We start from the raw sequence: 23,553 nt of genomic DNA, 5'->3' as shown, positions 1-23,553 counted from the left end.
GTATATAGTTTGAAGTACGCACTTTCAAGAAATATTCCGACAGAGAGTCAGAGTCTGCTGAATTTGATGGGAGGACTGCTTAATTCGGTCCTGTGACTTTTATGCTGATACACGTCAGACGACCCCAGAGGGTTAAAACACTGTCCTTTTTAAAGATTTTAAGATGGGCTATGTTATATCATGGCAGAAGAATTGACTCTGAATGTCTGTGGTGCATGCACTTACTGCACTTTGTATATAATACTTTTACTCCATGGTGGTATTAATTTTGTTTAATTCCAATATTAGTATTAGTAGTGGTCGTGGTAATACATATCTTTAATAAAAAATGGTGAAAAAGACTGACATTACATGCATCTTAATGACTCACCCAGAATATCATCAAAAGTGGCATGTTCGTGGTCCTGAAGATGGAAACGTTCTAGTTATTTTACAGTGAAAAAAAGTATTGTAATACAGCAGATTTGAAATTAATAGAAACCTTTATCATTTCACCTTCTCACATGTGCATGCAATATTTTACATTAGTTTGTGTTGTGTGTGTGTAAGCAGACTCACATAGAGGATGGGGATAATGGAGGGATCATCCCTGCGGATTATATTGGGAATGTACTCCGCTTTGGGGACCTTCGAAGAGATCAGCTAAAGGTGAAGCAAGAGGAGGGGAAAAAGATCATCGATCAGGAAACGGTGAAAAAATGAAGTACTGTATTTTCATTCGTGCTTCTTTTTTGTTTGTTTATTTGGCTTTTTTTTTTTTTACTAGTTTGGGAGGTCTTGCTACTTATACGCAGGTGCGACTTATATACCAAAAAAATAAATAAATAAATAAAAAATCATGCGTTCGTTATATATAATAATAATTAGTAATAATTATATTGTAGTAATTATTTATACAGGACTTTCACAGGAATCAAAGCACTAAACAAAATAAACTCAATAAATAATAAATGCCAAGAAGTACACTACAACAATGCACACCGATCTCCTCTGTGTAAGCCTGATCCCGTCAGATCTCAGAAGCTAAGCAGAGCAGGATCTGGTTAGTACCTGGATGGGAGACCTCTTTGGAACATCAGCGGCTGTGTGTGTTTCTCTGGGTAAAACTGGAGTTGCATCAGGAAGGGCATCCGGCGTAAAACTTGTGCCAACAATTACCGATGCAACCCTGAATGAAACTGAGAGCAGCCGAATGAACAACAACAACACTACAACAATGCACAAAACCCCCAAATTAATGAGCTGATATTGCAGAAAAAAGATGCGACTGATACTCCTGGAAATACGATAAATTATACCGTTAATTTTCCGTGGGAGTTTGATTGCACCCCCTCCCCTCCTTCCCCCCAAAATTAACGGTGCATTTTTCTGCAATCTCAGGCAACTCAAGCTTGTATTTTGGACATTTGGAACAGGTAATTGCTATAATTTTATTAAAAAGTTGAGATGGATGATACATAAAAATATTAATTCAGTTTCTGACATCAAGTGTCACAGTATTGTTTTATACTCTGCATAATGGTCATGTTCCACACTAACAACCAGGCAGGTAAGTAGAAAGTTGGAAACAGCACATCGTTATTTGGAGCTATACATTCATCCTTCCGGTTCTCAAATAACAGAAAGTCAGTCACAGAAACTATCACAATTTGTGATACATTCAGTATTTTGTAGCATAGAGCATAAATTCTCTGATAGTGTTACTGAGAGAGCATCTACATATGGGTACCCTTATCTGCTTGAATGATAATTTATTTGCTGTAAAGTTGGTTGTACAAGGCTAGTACGAGGTCTGTCAATAAAGTAACGGTCCTTTTTATTTTTTTCAAAAACTATATGGATTTCATTCATATGTTTTTACGTCAGACATGCTTGAACCCTCGTGCGCATGCGTGAGTTTTTCCACGCCTGTCGGCTACATCATTCACCTGTGAGCACGCCTTGGGAAGGAGTGGTCCCGCCCCCTCGTCGGATTTTCATTGTCTGGAAATGGCGGAATGAAAAGAAGGACAAGTTTGGACATGTGCAGCTCTCCACAATTTCTCTGATACTTACTGGACTGGTAAGCATTGAAAGCCGAGATAGGCATGTCCAAACTTGTCCCATGACACGCCGAAACTTGCTTCCAAAGCGAATTGGTCTTTACGAGCGAAGCCTCCGCGTGGCTTTCCATGACAAAATCTCTTGTTAAAAAGTGAAATCTGCCGGAAAATGGCTGATGTCCAGCTCTTGTGATAACTAGAGAAAGAGCACACGACGGTCTCGTATCCACAGAGCCATCCGTTTAGAAATGGTCCGGTGGCTTGCGCCGCGTAGTCGCAGCTCAGAGCGCGGCGCGCCAAGCGTCCTTAAAGGGGTCCTTAAAGCTGTAGTAACAGTCCTTATTCTCTGTGAAGCCCGTAAAATTTTCACCGAAAGCCAGATAAATTTTTCGAATGGTTTCCAGGTGCCAGTCTCTAACAGCTTCTGAAAAAATTCTGATGGAAAAAAAGTCCTTTTCATTCCACCTTTTCCAGACAATGAAAATCCGACGAGGGGGTGGGACCACTCCTTCCCAAGGCGTACTCACAGGTGAATGACGTAACCGACAGGCGTGGAAAAACTCATGCATGCGCACGAGGGTTCAAGCATGTCTGACGTAAAAACATATGAATGAAATCCATATAGTTTTTGAAAAAAATAAAAAGGACCGTTACTTTATTGACAGACCTTGTATACCTGTATATTTTTGCCTCATTTTTCACCATTGGCCCTATATTTTCCTCATTGAATTCCTCTATTCCACACTACAGCCGAGTGTGAGGCGTCCGGGATGGAGATCAGCATCTCCTAATCCGAGGCCATGGTTCTTGACCGGAAAATGGTGCTTTGCCCTCTTCAGGTCGGTGGAGTGTCCTTGCCTCAAGTGGAGGAGTTTAAGTATCTCGGGGTCTTGTTCACGAGTGAGGGACGGATGGAGCGTGAGATCGATAGACGGATCGGTGCAGCATCTGCAGTGATGCGGTCGCTGTATCGGACCGTCATGGTGAAGAGAGAGCTGAGTAGGGGGGCAAAGCTCTCGATTTACCGATTGGCCTACGTTCCGATCCTCAGCTATGGTCATGAGATTTCGGGTACAAGCGACCGAGATGAGTTTCCTCCGCAGGGTGGCTGGGTGCTCCCTTAGAGATAGGGTGAGGAGCTCGGTCACTCGGGAGGAGCTCGGAGTTGAGCCGCTGCTCCTCCACGTCGAAAGGAGTCAGTTGAGGTGGCTCGGGCATGTTTTCCGGATGCCCCTTGGACGCCGCACTGGAGAGGTGTTCCGGGCACGTCCCATTGGGAGGAGGCCCCGGGGAAGACCCAGGACACGCTGGAAGGATTACATCTCTTGGCTGGCTTGGGAACGCCTTGGGATTCCCCCGGAGGAGCTGGGGGAGGTGTGTGTGGATCGGGAGGTCTGGGCGGCTTTGCTTGAGCTGCTGCCCCCGCGACCCGACTCCGGATAAAGTGGAAGAAAATGGATGGATGGATGGATGGATGAATTCCTCTATTTTCCCTTATATTTTGATCGAGCCCTGCTGGGCACCTTGTAGTTGGAATGATATACTTCAAGCTTTTGGCTGGCAAGTTGTAACAAAGTCATTTAATTTTTGGCACAGCTCAGCTCTGCCAGTGATTGAGCTCTTTATAGCTGAAATATAACTGAAATCAGTGTCATTTTTTCCTTTTGATTAGAATTTGATTGATCTATCATTTGTATCTATGATCCAATGAAATCGCGATGCCACTAAAACATTATTTACAATAAAACAAGGTATTATCAAATTCTATACTGTGATCAGTTTATACATATCAAAGGTCAATGAGTTAAATAATCATGCTAAATAATTGTAATTTCAAATTCACTTTTTGCACAATTAATCGCGATATTCATTTTTTACACAACTGAGCAGCCCAAGTTTCATGTACATCAATCTTCTGTTTCTCCATTTACTCGGACATGTCAAAAAACATAAATACGGGAATTTGTTAAAAAAAAAAGGGGGAGCCATAGCACAGAAAAATTACCATAATTTTGGGAGGTACAAAGTCATCTCCCTCACAGGCCAGCCTCTCTATCTCCCTCTCTTCCTCCCAGTCTATAGTGTCATCGAGGCTTGCTTCGTCTTGGGTGCTGGAGGCATTCTGCACATCCCCGCCTGGAACACAATATAACTCACTGGTGAGAAATGTGAAATAATAGGATGTAGACAGAAGATGAACACAGAAAGTCTGTGGAGAAAGAATGTGGAGTTGGGCAAGTGTGGATGAGGAGGAAAAAAGTGATGGAGCTGCTAATGACAGTGACATGAGCGGTGACAGATTGAACACAGAAAAGCAGAGGCAGCTGGCAGAAGCAGGAAAAAAAGGGAGTGTGAATGTGGCAGCAGGTTTTGTGGCATCAACTAACAAGTAGAGGAAAGAAAAGTTCCAGAAGTCATGCCTCTTAGACCGGTTACGCTATCATCAGTGGACCGTCTTCAGTGTTCAGAGGTTGCACACAGGGTGACAATTTTGTATCTTTTATGCCATGAATCGGGTTTCCCATTATGTACAGTGCATGCCTGGAAAGGGAGGGGCAACCTTGAGTTATTGGTTTTGCTGCAATTTGAAACCTCAACGCTAGATGTTATAGAAAATTCCATCAGCTGCTTTGAGTTGAATTTTATTTTAAACACACAAATAATCAATTAGTTATGAAATATCCCAGCTCTGTGATCCCGGAAATCCCGTCTGTACTGAAATTACATGTCTGAAGACAAGGGATGGGGCAAGCAGCAGCTCCTTTCCATTTTCTTAAAGGCCTCAAAGATATTTTTATTTATTCATTTATTTTGTGAGAATATCAACTTTTTGTTTATGGGGTACTTTTGGCAACTGGACTAGAAAGGTGTGGTTCCTCTCACTTCCTGCATATTTTCCACAAAGGTGGTTGACCTTTTTACTTGAAACTTTCAGGATACGTTTGGGCCGAGTTAACATAGATGTCTATTGATTTTTGAGCCCATTCGCATTAAGCATCACAATAACTTTCTGCACATTTTTTCCAGAAAATCTTCAGGATATGTTTGGGCCCAGTTGGCGTAGATTTTACACTGAAAGGTCAAAGTCATTTGGATATTTTTTCCCCCATTGCTAGGCAGCCTGACTCCCAGTAACGCTACAGATTTTTGGAATCGGAATATCAAGTGTCAGACTAAGGGCCCCTTCACACATAATACGAATAAGTACAAATCAGGGTAAATCACGGCGAAACAGCTCGTATGAGCGAACCACGAAAACATCGAGCCGACATCGGGAGGAACACGTGGTCAGGCAGGCGTGAACGAATCCACTGCGACGGTTTCGTGCACGAGCGTGCACAAGTGTGTACAAAGCCGTCACAACGGGAACACAGTGCGAGCAGCTGGAGCATGTGCAACCACTTCACACAGCTGCTGTGGAAAAAAAATACATGCCACATGGGATTTGAATCTGCAATTTACAAAAGCTCTGATTGCCAGCCAGAAACTTTAACACTGCGCCCATCGTTATCCTAAAAAGCACTAAAAAGTGCGTAAAATGCCTGAAATGCACAAGGAGATAAAAATAAAACCACACACTATAAAAAAACACTGTATTGAATCCCTCTTATTGAGTGAACAATACAAGTATGAACCATCTGTTCCTCTGTAGATGACCCATGGTCACAGACGTACAGTCATGAAATGACATGAATGGAGCAGTGCGCTCTTATCATGTCCACATTTGCTGGCCTGGTGTGTCCGGCCGGCCCCATACGTGTTTGGCTTGACATGCGTGTCTGGCCCCAAATGCGTGTCTTGTGGATGGTGCGCCGCAAGACAGACATCGGGTCATGTGAAACAGAGCTCACGTGGGTGATGTGACATTCAGATCACCGCTGCGTGTTATGATCTGTGCACTGAGCACAAGTGCACATTTGTGTCTCTGGTCAGCAGTTGGGAGGAGCATCCCCGTGTTATGTGTACTCTGATCTGGCTGTCCAGCCCCACATGTGTTCAGGTCTGTACAGACATATAAGCATTTAATGCAAGTGTGCTCCCCCACACACGCCACATGTGTAGGGGTGAGCAGGGGTGGCTCGAAACACACATACACCACATGTTTCGGGGGTAGGGGGAACCAGGGGTGAGGGGGCGCGACACGTGCGAAACACATGCACCACAAGTGTATTGCTTTTTACAATGCCACATTCATGGGGGCACTTATGCCGCGTTTACACCGGACACCACGCGAGCGACAGCGGCGAGAGGTTGCCATGTAATCTGTATGGAAGGACACGTTTGGTGCCACAAAAGTCCAAGCCACACAATGCTACACAATGAATGCGAATAAAGCGATGCAAATAAAGCAATTTTGAGCCATTGGCACATTTGTGGCGCGATATAGCGTTGCGTCGCATCACCCTTTTCCCCAAGTTGAAAAATCTGAACTTTTTCATCTTGTCACGCCGCGATGACCAATCAGGGACTGGATATGTAGTGACGTGGAGATGTCTGGAGTTTATACTTGATGTGGACATGTCCTGTCTCTGGCAATCAGCCTGTGAGCAGGACTTATGTCCCCTTTGTCCTTTATTTATTTAACACAATTATGACAGAGTTTGAGGGGAGAGCGATGAACTGCAGCAGCAGCCAGTTTTTTTTTTTTTTTTTTTTGTTCACGTGCGCACACGAACAAATCGTCCGTGAAAATAATTTTATTAACTACACAGATGTATAATAAAACAAATGGTGACTGCATGGTTTATAACACAATTATGACTGAGTTGGAGGAGAGAGCGATGAACTGCAGCAGCAGCCAATTTTTTTTCTTTGTTCACATGTGCTCGCGAAAGGGAAAGGAGATCCACAAACTGGGTCCTGGAGAGGCAGAAGTACGGCTGAAAGCGGCCGTCATCCAGATGCAGCTCCTGCAGGAAATGATGAATTTGTGGCGTCGCATGGTGTCCGGTGTGAACGTGGCATTAGACAAATTTCACATCCAGCTTGAAAGTGATTGTCTGCTCACTGTTTTCGTGTCAGGCGATCGGTGTTAGATGTTTGTGTGTGTCACCTGGAATTTGGCCGACACCTGCCGTGAGAGGGATCAAATGGGCTGTCACAGGGCACACTCTGTCTTTCAGCCACTAATGTGCACAAATAGTTGTGGCAACACATGTACGATGCGTTGGAGCAGGGGTGGGCAACGAGGGCCGAGACACTGCATGTTTTCCTTGCAACCAATCACCTCAGCAGGTGTGTTGCTGATGAGCTTCTCCCTTGAACATAAACACCTAGTTGTCAATGAAATCACCTGCTGAAACACCTGAACATTAATGATATCACCTGCTGAGGTGATTGGTAGCAAGGAAAACCTGCAGTGCTTCGGCCCTTCATGGCACATGATTGCCCACCCCTGCGTTGGAGGCAGCTCCGATTTTTCACAAATGGCATGCAATTCCTCCTTTGTGCGCTAGTCAAATTCAATCGTGTTATGTGTGAAGGGGCCCTAAGGTTAGACCTAACCCATGTGAAGCGCCTTGGGACAGTTTGTTGTGATTTGGTGCTATATAAATAAAATGAACTGAACTACAAGTGTTTTTGTTCAATAATTGCTTGTGAGCACAATAACTCCATTGTTACTAGACTTTGTATATGTGTTGCATAATACCTCTTGACCCTAGTGAACCACTCCTACTTGCCATTAGCTGAGGGATAATGTGGTTGCTCTGTGATGTTGAGTTTTAAATTTTGTCTTGCATATTGAGTTGGGCCATTTATTAACATTTTGTTGAGTTTTTCCATGCCATAGACAGTGGTTTTGATTCAGTCTGTTGCACATACTTCATGACAAAAGATGAAGATTAGAAATGTTGTTGTAACCTGAATATAGATCTGACTAATAAAGATGCATTCAGAGAGGAGTAATCAGGGTGTTATTGTACTGCAAAAAAAATAAAAAAATAAAATAAATAAAAAAATACAGCTACAACACGTTGTTGATTCCAGCATCCAGTGTTGTTCTGCCTTGTTGTTGGTGTGCACCGTCAGAGTGCCCTTCTAATTATTCCTATACTTGCAGTGTTAGCTCATAGCTATCATTGGACGGGGCGACGGTGTGAGAATTCCACGTAAGAGCACTCTGTGAGTCAGGTGACAAATTAAAAGGTCTTTTTTAGTAACTGAATGCATCCATCACTGCCCAACAGTGAACAGCTGTGGAATTGTTTCCCCACTCAGAGAAGGGTTTGTTTTGGATGTGATGTTGAACTGAGTCCTCCCACAGAACCGTCAGGGATATGAACTGAATCTGCATACAGTGGCCTCCAAAAGTATTGGAACACTTGGTATTTCACACATTTTAATTTGTTTATATCATTTCAAATACAAAAATAACAACAACAAAAAATAATCTAAAATGATCTTCCTTAAACTCAAACTGAAAACAAATCTCTACAACTTGATATAAATTAATTAAAAGTATAAAAGCCAAGATGATGGGTTGCGTAAGTAATGGAACGCTTTGGTATCATACCTGTAAATAATCTGTTTTTTGTTGCCAGGTTTCTTCAGACAAGTCAAGGGATGGATACATGAACATTTCCAAGTCACTGACTATGTCATGAACTTTATTTACATCAGTTATGAAGGAATAAAAAACAGTATGTCACTCTACGGTAAATCTGTGTGGAGTACACAGTTCTCAAAAACTGAGTGACTGTGCAAGAAGAAGAGTGAGGAAAGCCACCAAGACAACCCATACAACCCAGAGGAAGTTACAGGCTGCTGTGGCTGTGACTGGAGAGATTGTGCATTGTGCATGTTTTGCATTTTGTATCCCCAGTTATACAGCTTCATGATGAAATGGCGTAGAGGAGGATTTTCTTAAAAGAAGACCTGAAAGTTCAGCTTCAATTTGCCAGAAAGTACATCTGAGATACAAGCCTAGATTTAATGTTTTGGTGAAAGAAAATTGGTATTATACCAACAGGTTTTATACCAAAGAGTTCCATTACTTATACAACCCCTGGCAAAAATTGTGGAATTACCGGCCTCGGAGGATGTTCAATCAGTTGTTTAATTTTGTAGAAAAAAAAGCAGATCACAGACATGACACAAAACTAAAGTAATTTCAAATGGCAACTTTCTGGCTCACTATAAGAAATCAAGAAAAAAAGATTGTGGCAGTCAGTAACGGTTACTTTTTTAGACCAAGCAGAGAAAAAAAATATGGAATCACTCAATTCTGAGGAAAGAATTATGGAATCACCCTGTAAATTTTCATCCCCAAAACTAACACCTGCATCATATCAGATCTGCTCGTTAGTCTGCATCTAAAAAGGAGTGAACACACCTTGGAGAGCTGTTGCACCAAGTGGACTGACATGAATCATGGCTCCAACACGAGAGATGTCAATTGAAACAAAGGAGAGGATTATCAAACTCTTAAAAGAGAGCAAATCATCACGCAATGTTGCAAAAGATGTTGGTTGTTCACAGTCAGCTGTGTCTAAACTCTGGACCAAATACAAACAACATGGGAAGGTTGTTAAAGGCAAACATACTGGTAGACCAAGGAAGACATAAAAGCGTCAAGACAGAAAACTTAAAGCAATATGTCTCAAAAATCGAAAAATGTACAACAAAACAAATGAGGAACGAATGGGAGGAAACTGGAGTCAACGTCTGTGACCGAACTGTAAGAAGCCGCCTAAAGGAAATGGGATTTACATAAAGAAAAGCTAAATGAAAGCCATCAGTAACACCTAAACAGAAAAAAACAAGGTTACAATGGGCTAAGGAAAAGCAATCGTGGACTGTGGATGACTGGATGAAAGTCATATTCAGTGATGAATCTCGAATCTGCATTGGGCAAGGTGATGATGCTGGAACTTTTGTTTGGTGCCGTTCCAATGACATTTATAAAGATGACTGCCTGAAGAGAACATGTAAATTTCCACAGTCATTGATGATATGGAGCTGCATGTCAGGTAAAGGCACTGGGGAGATGGCTGTCATTACATCATCAATAAATGCACAAGTTTATGTTGATATTTTGGACAATTGAAAGGATGTTTGGGGATGATGAAATCATTTTTCAAGATGATAATGCATCTTGCCATAGAGCAAAAACATTCCTTGCAAAAAGACACATAGGGTCAATGTCATGGCATAGGGTCAATGTCAATGAGCAGATCTGATTTGATGCAGGTGTTAATTTGGGGGATGAAAATTTACAGGGTGATTCCATAATTTATTCCTCAGAATTGAGTGATTCCATATTTTTTTCCTCTGCTTGGTCTAAAAAAGTAACCGTTACTGACTGCCACAATCTTTTTTTTTCTTGATTTCTTATAGTGTTTCTTAAAGCCAGAAAGTTGCCATTTGAAATGACTTTAGTTTTGTGTCATGTCTGTGATCTGCTTTTTTCTACAAAATTAAACAACTGAATGAACATCCTCTGAGGCCGGTGATTCCATAATTTTTGCCAGGGGTTGTACAACCCATCATCTTGGCGTTTACATTTTGAATTAATTTATACCAAGTTGTAGTGATTTGCTTTCACTTTGAGTTTAAGGAAGATACTTTTAGAAATTTATTACTAAATTTATACTTTTATTTTTTGTACTTTTGTATTTGTAATGGCATAAAGAAATTAAAATCTGTGAAATACCAAGTGTTCCAATACCTTTGGAGGGCACTGTAGAATCAATATAAAAAAAAAAAAAGGTTGAACAGTGTGTGAACGAACAGAATCTGTGGAAACCCCCTCCCACACATACACAAACACACATAAAGTGATATTTATTTCAGGAAGACTGTGTACCTGACACACACTTTCGGACATGCAAACACATTTTTAGAGCAACTCACACCTCAAGCTGTAATGGTTAATCAGTTATTAGGGATTAATAATTTAAATACATTATATTTTGGTGATCAAGTTATCACTTTGAGTTGTTAATGTCCAAATTCTACAATTTGAGCTTCTTAAATATCAATATTTTCTGGTTTCTTTACTAGTTTCTTTTCTTCTCTGTGTAAGTAAACTGATTATCTTGAGTTGTGGACAGAACAAGACATTTGAGGATGTCATCTTGAGTTTTCGGACCAAACAAATTGATTAATAGGGAAAAAACAAATCAGATTAATCAATAATGGAAATAATTGTTAATTACAGCAGTAGTCACACCTGATGTAGTCTTAATTTGAAATCTGGGAGCATTTGTAAGTGCTGCGTGTTTCCGCATTGACCACACTACATAACTGCATTGGGTCCTGGATGGCAACCACTCAAGCAGACACCAGGTCCATGCCCACCTCTCAAAAGTGATGTGGATATATGGTGAATTGACAAATATGATGAGACATAATTTAACATGACCAGTTTCACAGAGCTTGTATTTCTTATTATTTTCTTTTTTGGTTTACACAAACACAATTCACAAACTGATTTGTAAATAATTGTGTGCAAAATTTGATCTGGGCCTTATTATGTTGTTTTTATTGATTGTGGGTGCTGTAAATCGTTGCTGTTGTGCGTAATAGTCAGCTCTGGTGCTGTTGGAGGACCTTGCCAATGCAATTATGAGATGCAAACGAGTATTTACAGATCTTTTTGATTTTCTGGCTCAGTGATAGGTGGCTCACATGCTGTTTTTGGCTTCTTCATGAGCTGTATGAGGAACTGGGTTCAGCTTTAGAGTGCCGGGTACACAGAAATCACAACTCTTGGATTCCTTGCAACAAGCACATTTCTGTAGGCTGTAGTTTCTTTATTTACATCTGCCAGTGTCCTTTGCTCTGAAGGTAGAGTTGATCACCTCTTACTTTTCCCCATTTTGGGAGTTTTTCCTTTTGTTATTTCAGAAACAAGGCCATCAAATAAAGACAATTCCCTTCTTTCTACTTCTCCAATGGATGTCTCAGTTTTTACCATTCAGTGAAATTGTACTGTTTTTTGTTGTTACGTTGCCACATCTAATGATATGATGGAAACAGCGTTTTTATATGCAAATGATTAATTAAGGAGGCATTATATCCATTCATGGCTACATATGTACAATTTCATTATGGTTGACATCTGATAAGGAGGAATACACAGAAATATGGCTTCACAATTCTGGAAAAATAAACATGAATGCACGTTTCTGCCTTTGTGTGCACACATCATTGTAGTTGTCAATTTGCAGAATTGTATGCATATAACCCCAAGTCTAGGGTTGCAAAATTCTGAGAATTTTCAAATTTGGAAGCTTTCCATGGGAATTAATGGAAATAAACTGGAAATTTGTGAAATTGCAGGTTAGCCTATAACAGGGAACCTAAATGCAATTAAAATCCATCTTCTGCATAAGCTTGGCTAAAACGGCAAGATTTATTGCAAATTCTGTTGAATTTCTACCCTGCATTGCGTATTCCACAATCAGATTGAGGCCACACCACCTGCTTGCACTGTGCATTCTCCCCTCACGTGCACAGATAATTTCTAGAGTCCTACAAACTACAACAGGGCCGCTGAAGCCACACTGCAATAACAGTTTTTTTTTTTTTTTTTTTGGGGGGGGGGGGGGGGGGGGTACAATGAAAGAATCAATTAAATTTATACTCACAAGTAAATCAAAGTCAAAATTTTCTTTTTAAAATTTGTATTATGCATGTCTGCTTATGACAACAAAAACACAATGTTACCCCAAATTTCCAGTTGTAAATTCCCATATATTCCCTTTAATCCCCATGGAAAGTTTGTATATTGTTCAAAAAATGGTCACAATTTAAAAAAAAAAAAAAATCCCATGGAAGGTTTCCAGAAATTTACCAGAAACTTTCCAACACTTTGCAACCCTACCCACTTGTATGGGTAAATGATACACTTCAGTGGTTCAAAAAGTAAAGCAAATCATTCAAGTTGGGAAAAAACTGACAATAACCAAAAGGAAACGGTGTGACAAAAGAAACTGCAGCAGTGGTAGAATAGTATAAAAACAGAAAATGACAAGAAAATGTCAGTTCTTTGGAGAAATATGCTGTTTTCTCAGAAAAGATGGAGAGTGAGTCACCAAATGCATTTACCTGTCACTCAACCAGGGTTAGCTCATTACATTCTGAAACACAAACACTGAAGATGGAGGTGGCAAAAAAATCCCCCAAAACTACAGGTTTTTAAAAATCACACGTCAACACAGAGTTCATGCAAGCAGTGATTCCTGAGTGTTACACTGGGCTTTCACACACACACACACACACACGCACGCACACACAAACGTTTGAAACCAGCCGACACACTCAGACGGACACGTGCACGCCACGTTAGAAGACATACTCACAGAACGAGAGCATCACACAGTTGAGGAAAGACCACGATCATAGGGACGCAGATAGACAGGGTCAGAGTCAACAGCAAAGACAGCGAGCATGCACGTGTAGGGCTTCTCCTGGTGTAAGCAGACGCTGGAAAATTTGTTTGGAGAGTTGTGGCTAAAGTACCTTTATTTACTACCCCAAAATTCAGAACAGACCACACTGATGTCTTTAAAACCCAGATGATACGTGTCATCTTGAAAAATTGTCTTACTGTCTTGGACGGAGACAAGTTATTTCATAGGAGCACATTTTTCTTTTTATTTCTTTATCAAATATAAGTTAGAAGGAGGCTGATAAATCTGTGGGCCAGGGTTCAAGCAGACTGTCTCTGATGGACTTTTAGTTTGGACCACAAATGTTGTGGCATCATTAAAGGTGTTACCATATTGAAGAGAAAACTCGTCTGTTAATCTGCTAACTGTCAGATCTTTTTATGGAAGCTGACAAATGTCATTTTCCAAGTCTGTACGAGCCACCTGTGTGTGGAAATGAATCGCCCAAACTGAGCACAAAGACAAATCTGCCAGAAAACATATTGCATGGAACAAATTAGATGCGCAAAATTACATTTATTTATTTTTATAAGTAACACCCTCATTTTAATTGTTTTTTTAATTGCAAGAAGTGTAAACATAAATTGTTAACATTGCTCCCTGAAAAAATCAGCTGTAATGCCTCTTGCAGACCCAAACAATCTGCTGGAGTGATGACTCTGTCTTCACGCACGCTCAAAATTTACTGTGTTTAAGATTACTGTTAATTGGTACAAGGTTTGATTTTGTGCCGTTTCAGCATCTTTGTTCATAACACAAACGGGCAACCGTGTGATTATTTATTTCAAAATGAAAGCTCTTTCCATCACTTTTTTTTTTTTTTTTTTGCAGTAGTGTTTGTTTCAACAGGATTACTCAAAAATTACACAACCCTGATGAATTCAGGGTGTGTGTGTGTGTATGTGGGGGGGCACTGAAAAAAAAAAAAGGCAAACAGCAAATATTAGAAATTGGGGAAAAAAAGCAAAATAAATATAAATAAATAATTGTTCTTACTCATTTTTACCCAGAAGATCTATTGTTGACAAGGTTGCATGACGCTTTAACATCACAACAAAATATTTTGTACACGTTATTATGTATATTGTGTACTGCAGCTGTATTTCAGAGGAATTAATTTTTTTTTTTTTTAACACGTTCAGCATGCAAGCACGCTGGGCACCATGGTGGGCAAGCGGTCAGTGTGCTTGTTTCCACAGCAGAAGGTTCCCGGTTCAAGACCACCTGTGCCTGTTCTCCATGTAATACGCATGAGGACGGCATCCGGCGTAAAAATTGTGCCAAATCTCAGATCTGCTGTGGCGACCCTGAGTGGAAAAAGGGAGAAGCCGAAGGGAATTACCAACCACGCAAACACGCACAGCAAATGAACGTGGCTTAGATGTGATTGATGTCAATAACATATGTGTTGGAATTTCCAGAAGTGCAAGAAGAAATGATTTTCCTGTCAAAACCAAAGCGCCAAAAAAACAAAAAACCCACAACCCTGCGCCAGGAAATGCCACCTTTCAAATCTCAGCTAATGTTGTCAAGCTAAAACTATGGCAGTAGTTTTTATTAATGGGTGGAAAACAGAAGAATAAGAAAGTAGCATCATCAACGGTCTCGAGGTGGTAAAGATATGCAAACTAATCAATTCAACCCTCTGAGGATAAAACGAGGTGAGGTCCCACCTGGTTACCATGACGCATGCCAAACTGTAGTCTGATTGAAGATGTGGTGAGACCTTTTGATATTTTGCTGACATTGCACATTCTGTCAATGAATGTCAATGGAATGGGCAACGGTATGACGCTACATTTATTGATAAGTTCAAAACCTTTATCTTGATGTCATATCACATCATGATGATGCACTGGTGCGTACTATTGATGCTTTGGCAGATTTGCGGCAGCGCGTTATTAAATTTTGATCGTCTTGCTGATATACGAGACAAAAAAGAAAAAACGCGAACCAGCAAGACTGTTTCATGAACACAACACAGAGCCGACCAGACAACGCCCAGAAACCACCTGAACACAGTCAACACTGTGTCACATCAGATGTTCTTCCTCTTCATCTGCAGCAGCATCTGCCATTCATAATTATTGCCCATATTTCACAATGCTGAAAATACACAACACACCCTACATTTTTAGGACAGTTTAGCACGCTTTGCCCCGCAGTGCACAAGCCATGGCGGCATTGTGGCAGTGTACTATCAGCGTATTTACACATCGTGACATGTAACATACTGGTGGTGTTTCACATTGATGCCCTGAGAATTTGTGGTGATTCTTGGCGATGTTTTGTTGTTGTAGATGAGGTCTTGTGACACTGCAGTGTGGCGGGCGGGAAACTATTCAAGCCAAATGGCCAAAGACTGCAGTGGTTCTTGTTATAGATCTTGACAGTTGGGGAAATTGGAAACTCTGCTTTACACCACAGTCATGTGAACACCAAAAATTTGATTACATGGACTCTCGTCAGTTGTTGTTGTGTTGTGTTCTGTATAATAAACCTTTTTGGTAGCATGACCTAAGCAGAGGGTCACCCCTTTGAGTCTGGTCTGCTTGAGGTTTCTTCCTCAAATCATCAGAGGGAGTTTTTCTTTACCGCTGTCACCTGTGTGCTTGCTCTGGGGGTTGGTAAGGTTAGACCTTACTTGTGTGAAGCACCTTGAGGCAGCTTTGTTGATTTGGATCTATATAAACTAAATGAAATGAATTAAATTGAATTAAGTTCTTAAAATTAGCATACACTTTAAATATTTTAAAATATATGTATACACAGATTTTTTTCATTTATTTTGCTGATTTCTTTCTTTCTTTTAAAAATACATTAAATATTGCTAACAATACAAAAATAGACTATAAATTTCCGTGTAATGTAAATAGCCTGACTGTTCTCATGTGATTGTTATTATCTGTTATCTTACTGGAGTTTTATGGCACCGCTGTTGGCAGAATAACACCTTGTTTTTTAAAGCCTTTTTCAGTCTAAATATGCAAAAAGAGGTAGTTTTTTAAAACTTTTCCAGATGGGTGAATGATGTAATTTAAATAGGCTCTGAACCGACCAGAACTGTGTGTTTGCTTTTATGTGACCATGCAGCTGTGCGTGAACATGCACGTGCGCGAGTCCGTGGTAACTCACTCTCTCTGGGTTCATTGGGGGAGTCGGTCTTGACAGGGGTGGGGTCACTCCAGGAACGGCTGAAACTCTTCGATCTACGCTCAGCGAACGCTGGTGCAGGCGGGAAGAGATAGTCACACACACAACCACACGCACGCCGTGCACACTGACAAACCGGCTGTCTTCCATACACTCGCCACCTACGCAAAACACTTAAGTGCAAAGGAAGATGCAGCTACAAGTGCACAAAATATACACCACATACATCACTCCTCTGCAGTGCAGAAACACACAAATGCCTTCGTGTACAGACCGTCCAAGAACATTTACACACACACACACACACACACACACACACACACACACACACACACACACACACACACACACACACACACACACACACACACACACACACACACACACAATTATGGCAACACTCATGACAACAAACTCTATCTGCCTTCCACCCATATGATCATCACTTTTCTTCCTCCGATCCTGTAACTTGCTCAGCTTTCAGTCACTGCCCTCTTCAAATATTTAATCAACCTTTTTCCCTTAAATTAACACTTAAAAAAAAAAAAAAATTTACCTCTGTGAGCTGGCCTACACTGAAAAAAGAGAATGTTTGAACCGACTTAAAAGTGTTACAATTTGTAAAAACCTGAATGAATTAAGTTGTTTGGACTTAAGTTTGAAAGTTAAATCAACTCTAACTTACAAACGTAAGTTTAAACAACTTAATTCATTCAGGTTTTTACAACTTGTAACACTTTAAGTTGGTTCAAACATTTTCTCTTTTTTCAGTGTATTATATCCTCACCAGTGCCTTCTGATCATTTTGTTGCTGATACCAGTTATCATATTTTCAAGTAATTTTTTTTAAATCAACTGTGTCAGCTTTAGGGTAGTTTATTAGCAGAAATGGAATAGAAAATTCATAACTATCTGTTTATTAGTGTCTAAGTTCCTTCAGCAAAGAATCGTTTAGACAAAGCCCTTCGTATCTTAGAAGGGAATAGTCCTCCTCATGGAGGCCGACATGTTGCACTGCAACCCAAAAGGGACATTCCAGTATAATATGAGTGTTACAATGTGGCAGTTAAAGGTGGTTTGGTTCTACGCTTGATTCACTTTGAGTCACTTTGTGCTCAAAGGCTAATTATCTGCTACTATAAGCATAAGCAACAGAATGGTTGTTATTATGTCCCAAGGTTCTTGAAATTCGCCGTATTGACGTTTCAAATCCTGCAAAACCTCGGAGAGGTCGCCGCGCTGCGAGATCTCAGTAACATTGAGAACTGCATTGAGACGCTCTGATCGGGCTGCACTTTAACTGCTGCACACAGACAACACCATTAACATCACAACATAAAACTATTTTTATATTGTGCTCTCATGAATATATTCTCTGGGTTTTTAGATGTTGTTATTGCGTTTATTTTATGTAAACATGTGAGAATCACAGTCTGTCTCTCCGTTATTTTCAATGGGAGTTGCTGTGAGCTACAATCGCTTCCTGTTCATGTCGTTCTGGGGGAAAGTGAAGTTTGCTTTTTAACGTCTTGATTATTGTTCTTTACAACACTGTCCTTTTTGTTCCAGACTAATATATATGATATATCTGAAATTTGGTTTGCGTTTATTAAATTCCACGCAGATTAAACGTAGCAGACACGGACTTTTTTGTTATAATTGTTTTAGCAAGTATTCAGGGTATCATGCAGCAGTCTCTTAATAATGTGATGAAAAGCATAAAAAATACATTTTTGTAGTATAATATTCATTTACAATTGTCATCATGTGGATTCTCTATGTTGTTTGACTGCAGCAACTCTGGCACGCAAGAGATTATGGGATACGTCAATAGGGCGAATTGAATATCTCCACCTGGTGGACATTTGCCATTAATGCAGATACTATCGAAGAGCTCTAGTCTAATAAAATTATGCATCAAATCCTTCAGTTATACTTTTCCTTGGGAATTTTTTAAAAGCAGAGGCGAAATGTGCTCTATAACCTCTGTTTCAGTGTGACTTTAAAGTGCAGAAACATAAAAAAGAAAACATAAAAATGTTTAACTTGTTTAGCTTGTTTACAGCCAAGTAAAATTGTAGCTTTTAAACCAGTGATAATGATAATACAATACAATACAATATATAGTATTGTAATGTGGGCAACGTTTAATCGCTTCTTCCACTAAACTCCCTGGTCCTTTGGCAGATTTTCACCAAACTTGGTGTGTTAATGAAAGTCAACTCCAGAATTGTTCTCAGAAATGTTTGTTTTGGTAAGATCGAGGTCATTGGGTCAAAAGACAAAACTTAAAATCTGCTCCCCAACACACACACACACACACACACACACACACACACACACACACACACACACACACACACACACACACACACACACACTGATTTGCGCCAAACTTGGTAGACACATGGGGGCGGGTTCTGGAATTGCCCAGGTGAGATCAAATTTACCAAAGGTTAGTCATTGGGGTCAAGGTCACTGGGGTAAAAGGTCAAACTTAATATTTTTCAGGCCAGTTTGACTTAGTTAGACTTAGGACACAATTGGAGGTGGGTTCTAGAAATGGTCAAATGAGGTCAAACTTTCCAAAGGTCAGTCATTGGGGTCAAGGTCATGCTTGTTTGTTGGCCTGTGCTGGGCTCAGAAGCCTTAGACATTTGGAAAGACCCGAACACCTACTTCCGGATAAAGTGCATTAATCAGATTACCTCAGTGATTTGAGTCATCAACTACTTAGCCTATTCCACAGCAGAGCTAAGTCAGTGTTATCTTTTGTATCTTTTGGGCTAAATGAAATTGTCAAAGACGTTTTTGCTGATGTGTGGTTCTGGTAACTTGACTAACTGTACATAGAATGTTATTACATATAGCAGTAATGTCTTGTTAAAATTAATTTAAAGATGTATTTTCAACATTAGTAACATTGTTGTCTGAGCAGTTGCAAAGGGGGCCGCCATGGCTGTGATGTTAACTTGGGTACCTCAGGTTGCTCAATTTTCCTCACTAGTTTCCGAGCAAAAATTCTGGTCGGAACCTCTGATCGTCCAAGGATTCTGAATGCAGCAATACTACTCCCAGGCCTTGTCTCATTTTCTTCCAAACTTAGTATGTTGTTAATTGTTGAACAAGAAATTGCCCCAAAGTATTCATTTTGGTCAAGGTTAAGGAACATGATTTTCTAGTTGACTCTGCCCAGTGTGACATACAATTAGGCTGATTCCTGAATTGCGCTAGCAAGGTCAACCATAGATCAGTCATTTGGGTGAAGGTCAAGGTCATTAGTGTCAAATGTCAGATTGCCATAGCCCTTACCATCTTCATCCCTGAGGGTACTATTACCTCGTTAGACAAAAACAAAATTAATCTGTTTCTACTAGCATCCAAATATTATTATATCCTTCACCTCTGATTTGGTATTTACACAGACAGACACAAGTACATTCACACGGTCAGCAAACAAACAAAAATCTCATCTTGACTGTTCTTATTGACTTTCATTCATTCATTTAATTCATGTGCACAGAGACTCTGAATGACACTTTCGCACAAAGACACACATCCTTCTGTCATCACTTTGCTTTCTTTATGTGTGGGTTTGGTTTTATATTTTTTTAAACTTTGCAGGCAAAAATAGCCAAATATTCCAACGAATAGACCACCTACGTCTATCATACATACATGCACACGTACATGCACGGGCTCAAATCGCTATTTTACCAAACACAGCGAATGCATCATTCTAAAGGAAAAGCAGTGTGTATTTTCTCTCGCCGTCAGACTCGCAGCAGCAGCACACACATGCAAAAACACAGAAAAGTAAAAAAATAAAAAAATAGAGATGATGGTGGGGTGAACAGCATGACAGAGAAAACATATCAACCGCACGCACACGACTCTGACTCACTCTGCGCTTTAATCCTTCTGCTGCCCACCATCCGAAGATGCTTCCGGAAGTTCCTGTGGGTAGAGAAATTAAAGTGGAGGAGGAAAACCGGAAGGACCAAAATGTAAAGTGAAAGAAAGGGGGAGGTGGAGGGAGATGACAAAAACAAACAAGACAAAAATAAATAAATAAAAGTTTATTCTACGGTTATAACGAAAGGAGGCATAAAAGCAACGATGTTACATCTAAACACATGTATGATATTTACTCACACCTTGTCTAGTTGAGGTTCATCACCCAGTCTGTGTCTTTGCACATCTGTCTGTCCACACTTTTACTCAGTGTTTGTAGTTTGAGCTAACCACCACAGGATGGCGCCATAGCTGTTAAAATGTGTCAGGGATCCGCGCTCGACATAGTGCTATTCTGGTTCATAATGTGTAGATACGTGCTCTGTTATTAGAATTGCAGCATAGCAAAGATTTGATTTTCTACAGCATATTTTATAGATTTAAAAACAAAACCGAACTTCAGCCTTCCTGCTACCATTTAACATTACTCTTTTCCGTAACGGCACCGACACCGTAATGGATTTTTAAAAAAGTTTTCTTACTTCAGAGAAGTCATTCTGTGCAGGAGACACAATAAACAGTTTTCTATTTCTGTTTGCCGCATATTGTATGTGCACACAGTAAAGCCGGCTGCTCATACCGTGATCGTACGGATTGTTACGCACAGTCAGGTCCAAAAGTATTTGGACAGTGACACAATTATTGTAATATTACATATTTCCGCCTCGAAAGTGTAGCTGTAACAAAACGATCAAGATGTCGTGTCGACTCTGCAAATTATTGCATTGAGCATTCAGGGACACCAGACACATCAAATCACTTTCACAGCCAGTTTTCTTTAGACAAGTATTTCCAAGTCACTGAATATGTCTTCGACTTAATTTGCATCAATCACTAGGAAATACAAACATGTAGGGTAAATCTGTCTGGAGTGATCGTGGAAGAAAGAGACTTGTGAGGGAAGCCCAGGCAACTCTGAAAGTGTTATAGGCTTCTGTACCTGTGGTATCTGTGGTTTTACATCATCTGTACCAAACAATCCACACGCTGTAGGTTGTTTACAGATCAATAAGGGTAAAGAACAGAGGGTTCCACCAACTCAGGATTACACCACTAAATATCTCTCATCGTTTTTACCTGTTCCAAATATCCAAATGAACAAAACTTATGAAGGCATCTGTTTATAGTGATTAAAGGAAGCAGACACAAGGGTCCAAAAGTGAGGAAGTAAAAGCTGTTCTTTTGATTTATCTGCATTAATGTGGATAGAGGTTGATAACGTTTACCCCACAGCATGATCACGTAATGCCCAGAGTTGAAAGAAGTCTGATATAGACTCTGCGACTCACTGGTGCTGGGACTTATCCCAGATTCCGCAGCTCAAAGAAGATTAGAGCCTATGACTCCCCTTGGACTGGATGCCATTCCAGTGCAGGTCATTTCTCCAGCCAAGGTCAGACCCATTTATGACTGGGTGGATGGGGACAATGCAGACAAATGGTAAATAGACTGCATTAATATATAGCACTTTTCCATCTGCATCAGAAGCTCAAAGTGCTTTACAATTATGCCTCACATTCACTCATTCACACAGACACACTCACACACTGATATCAGACAAAATATCTTGTGGGAGAACACAGAGAGGTGGTGTGACTGTGAATCGAAGTCATATTGGAAGCCCAACTCTTTACACCTGCCCACACAAGGCAGAGCTGAAAATTAACTGCACCCATTTACTTTATAATTATACATTATGCAGTTGTACTTAAAATGTATAAATTTATAATAAGCACAGTACATTCTGAATGACAGAAGGTTACACTTTCCTTTGTTTGATGTGTTGATTGTTTCATATCCGTGTGGAGTTTTTCACCCTGTAACAGCACATAAGCAAACTATTTTCCAAAATTTTCACTTTTGTTTCTTCATGTTCACTCACTCATTCTGATAAAGTAGCACTAGGTTCATGACGCTAACAGTGCAGATGGACGACACCGAGATGTCATAGGGATTGTGATGTACCGCGTAGTGTCACAGGCACCATCTGCCCCTGTCTTCTGGAGCATTTTTCCCCAAACGCCACGTTTTACTTGCTTTGATACTGAACATGTTAAAGACGTCATTACTTCACCAACTGCTACGGACTCCATGTCTCCAGTTATATTCTGGTTGCACATTCCTAAACTATTTTAAACCTTTAGGAATATAAAATACTTCAACTTTTTGGAGAGCAGTCATCACATCCCACTGTATTTTACATGTACGGTCTACAGCACCTATCTGATACATGAAATCAGTGTGACATTATAATTAACACAAACTCTTCCATAACTTTTAGAAGTTCAAACTTTTAAAATGAGTTTGAAACCAGTTTAGTCATCAGTGCACAGCTTGCTAAGTCAAAAACAGCTGTTGAAAAGTACTAGTTGCATGGTCTAGATTTTCTGTTCTCAGACCAAAATACCCGTTTCCTTTTGCCATCCACCCCCTTTGAAGAAAAGGAACACCAGACTGAGCCTTAAAAGTGGCCAAATGCTCTTCATCTGGGAAAAGTGAGATATTTCTTGAGTGTAGGTCATCGATTTCTATTTAATCGACCAGATGGCGTATGCAGCCCGTGAGCTGTTGCCAGCAGCCGCCATCTTGCTTAGCATTTTTATGCATCGTCAGGCATTAGATTAAATAGAAATAGATTATTTTCTGACTTAAACTTGGGTTAAAGTGATCTGAAAATGCTGTTTTGTGCAGCGTTCTGGTACAGCGACAAGCTGTACAATCCTGTGTGAGCTGACAAAAGATTGTACAGCTGGTTAAATAAAGGTTAAGTAAATAAAAAAATAAATAACAATAAATTGTAGAGTGAGCTTTCATAAATGTCTATTATGTGTAATATAAATGATTTGGGGAAATGACTAAGATTGCTGACTGAAGGTTAGAAAATGATTTATTTTTAATGATCTGTAAACTGTAAAGTAGTGACTTCAGTTTTTCTGCCTGAATTCTTT

At 40.2% G+C, this 23,553-nt stretch overlaps 1 protein-coding gene across 6 annotated transcripts in view; it reads right to left on the bottom strand.

The window, feature by feature from the left end:
• The window catches only part of LOC117528937 (NMDA receptor synaptonuclear signaling and neuronal migration factor), a 125,383-nt gene that overhangs the window by 27,657 nt on the left and 74,173 nt on the right, over positions 1–23,553 (bottom strand). For 5 of the 6 annotated variants that reach the window (XM_034191569.1, XM_034191568.1, XM_034191570.1 and 2 more), the window contains 5 exons: positions 20,496–20,548; positions 16,574–16,663; positions 4,048–4,178; positions 559–642; positions 371–404 (listed from right to left, as the gene is read on the bottom strand). In XM_034191569.1, coding sequence (XP_034047460.1) covers positions 371–404; positions 559–642; positions 4,048–4,178; positions 16,574–16,663; positions 20,496–20,548 — 392 coding nt within the window. The remainder of the gene's footprint in view (positions 1–370; positions 405–558; positions 643–4,047; positions 4,179–16,573; positions 16,664–20,495; positions 20,549–23,553) is intronic. The other variant, XM_034191571.1, reaches the window with a different exon arrangement.

The sequence above is a fragment of the Thalassophryne amazonica genome, chromosome 17 (genome assembly GCF_902500255.1).
Source record: "Thalassophryne amazonica chromosome 17, fThaAma1.1, whole genome shotgun sequence".
In the NCBI taxonomy this organism is placed as follows: Eukaryota; Metazoa; Chordata; class Actinopteri; order Batrachoidiformes; family Batrachoididae; genus Thalassophryne; species Thalassophryne amazonica.
Note: the sequence above shows the minus strand (reverse complement) of the source record. Positions and strands in the feature narration are given on the sequence as shown.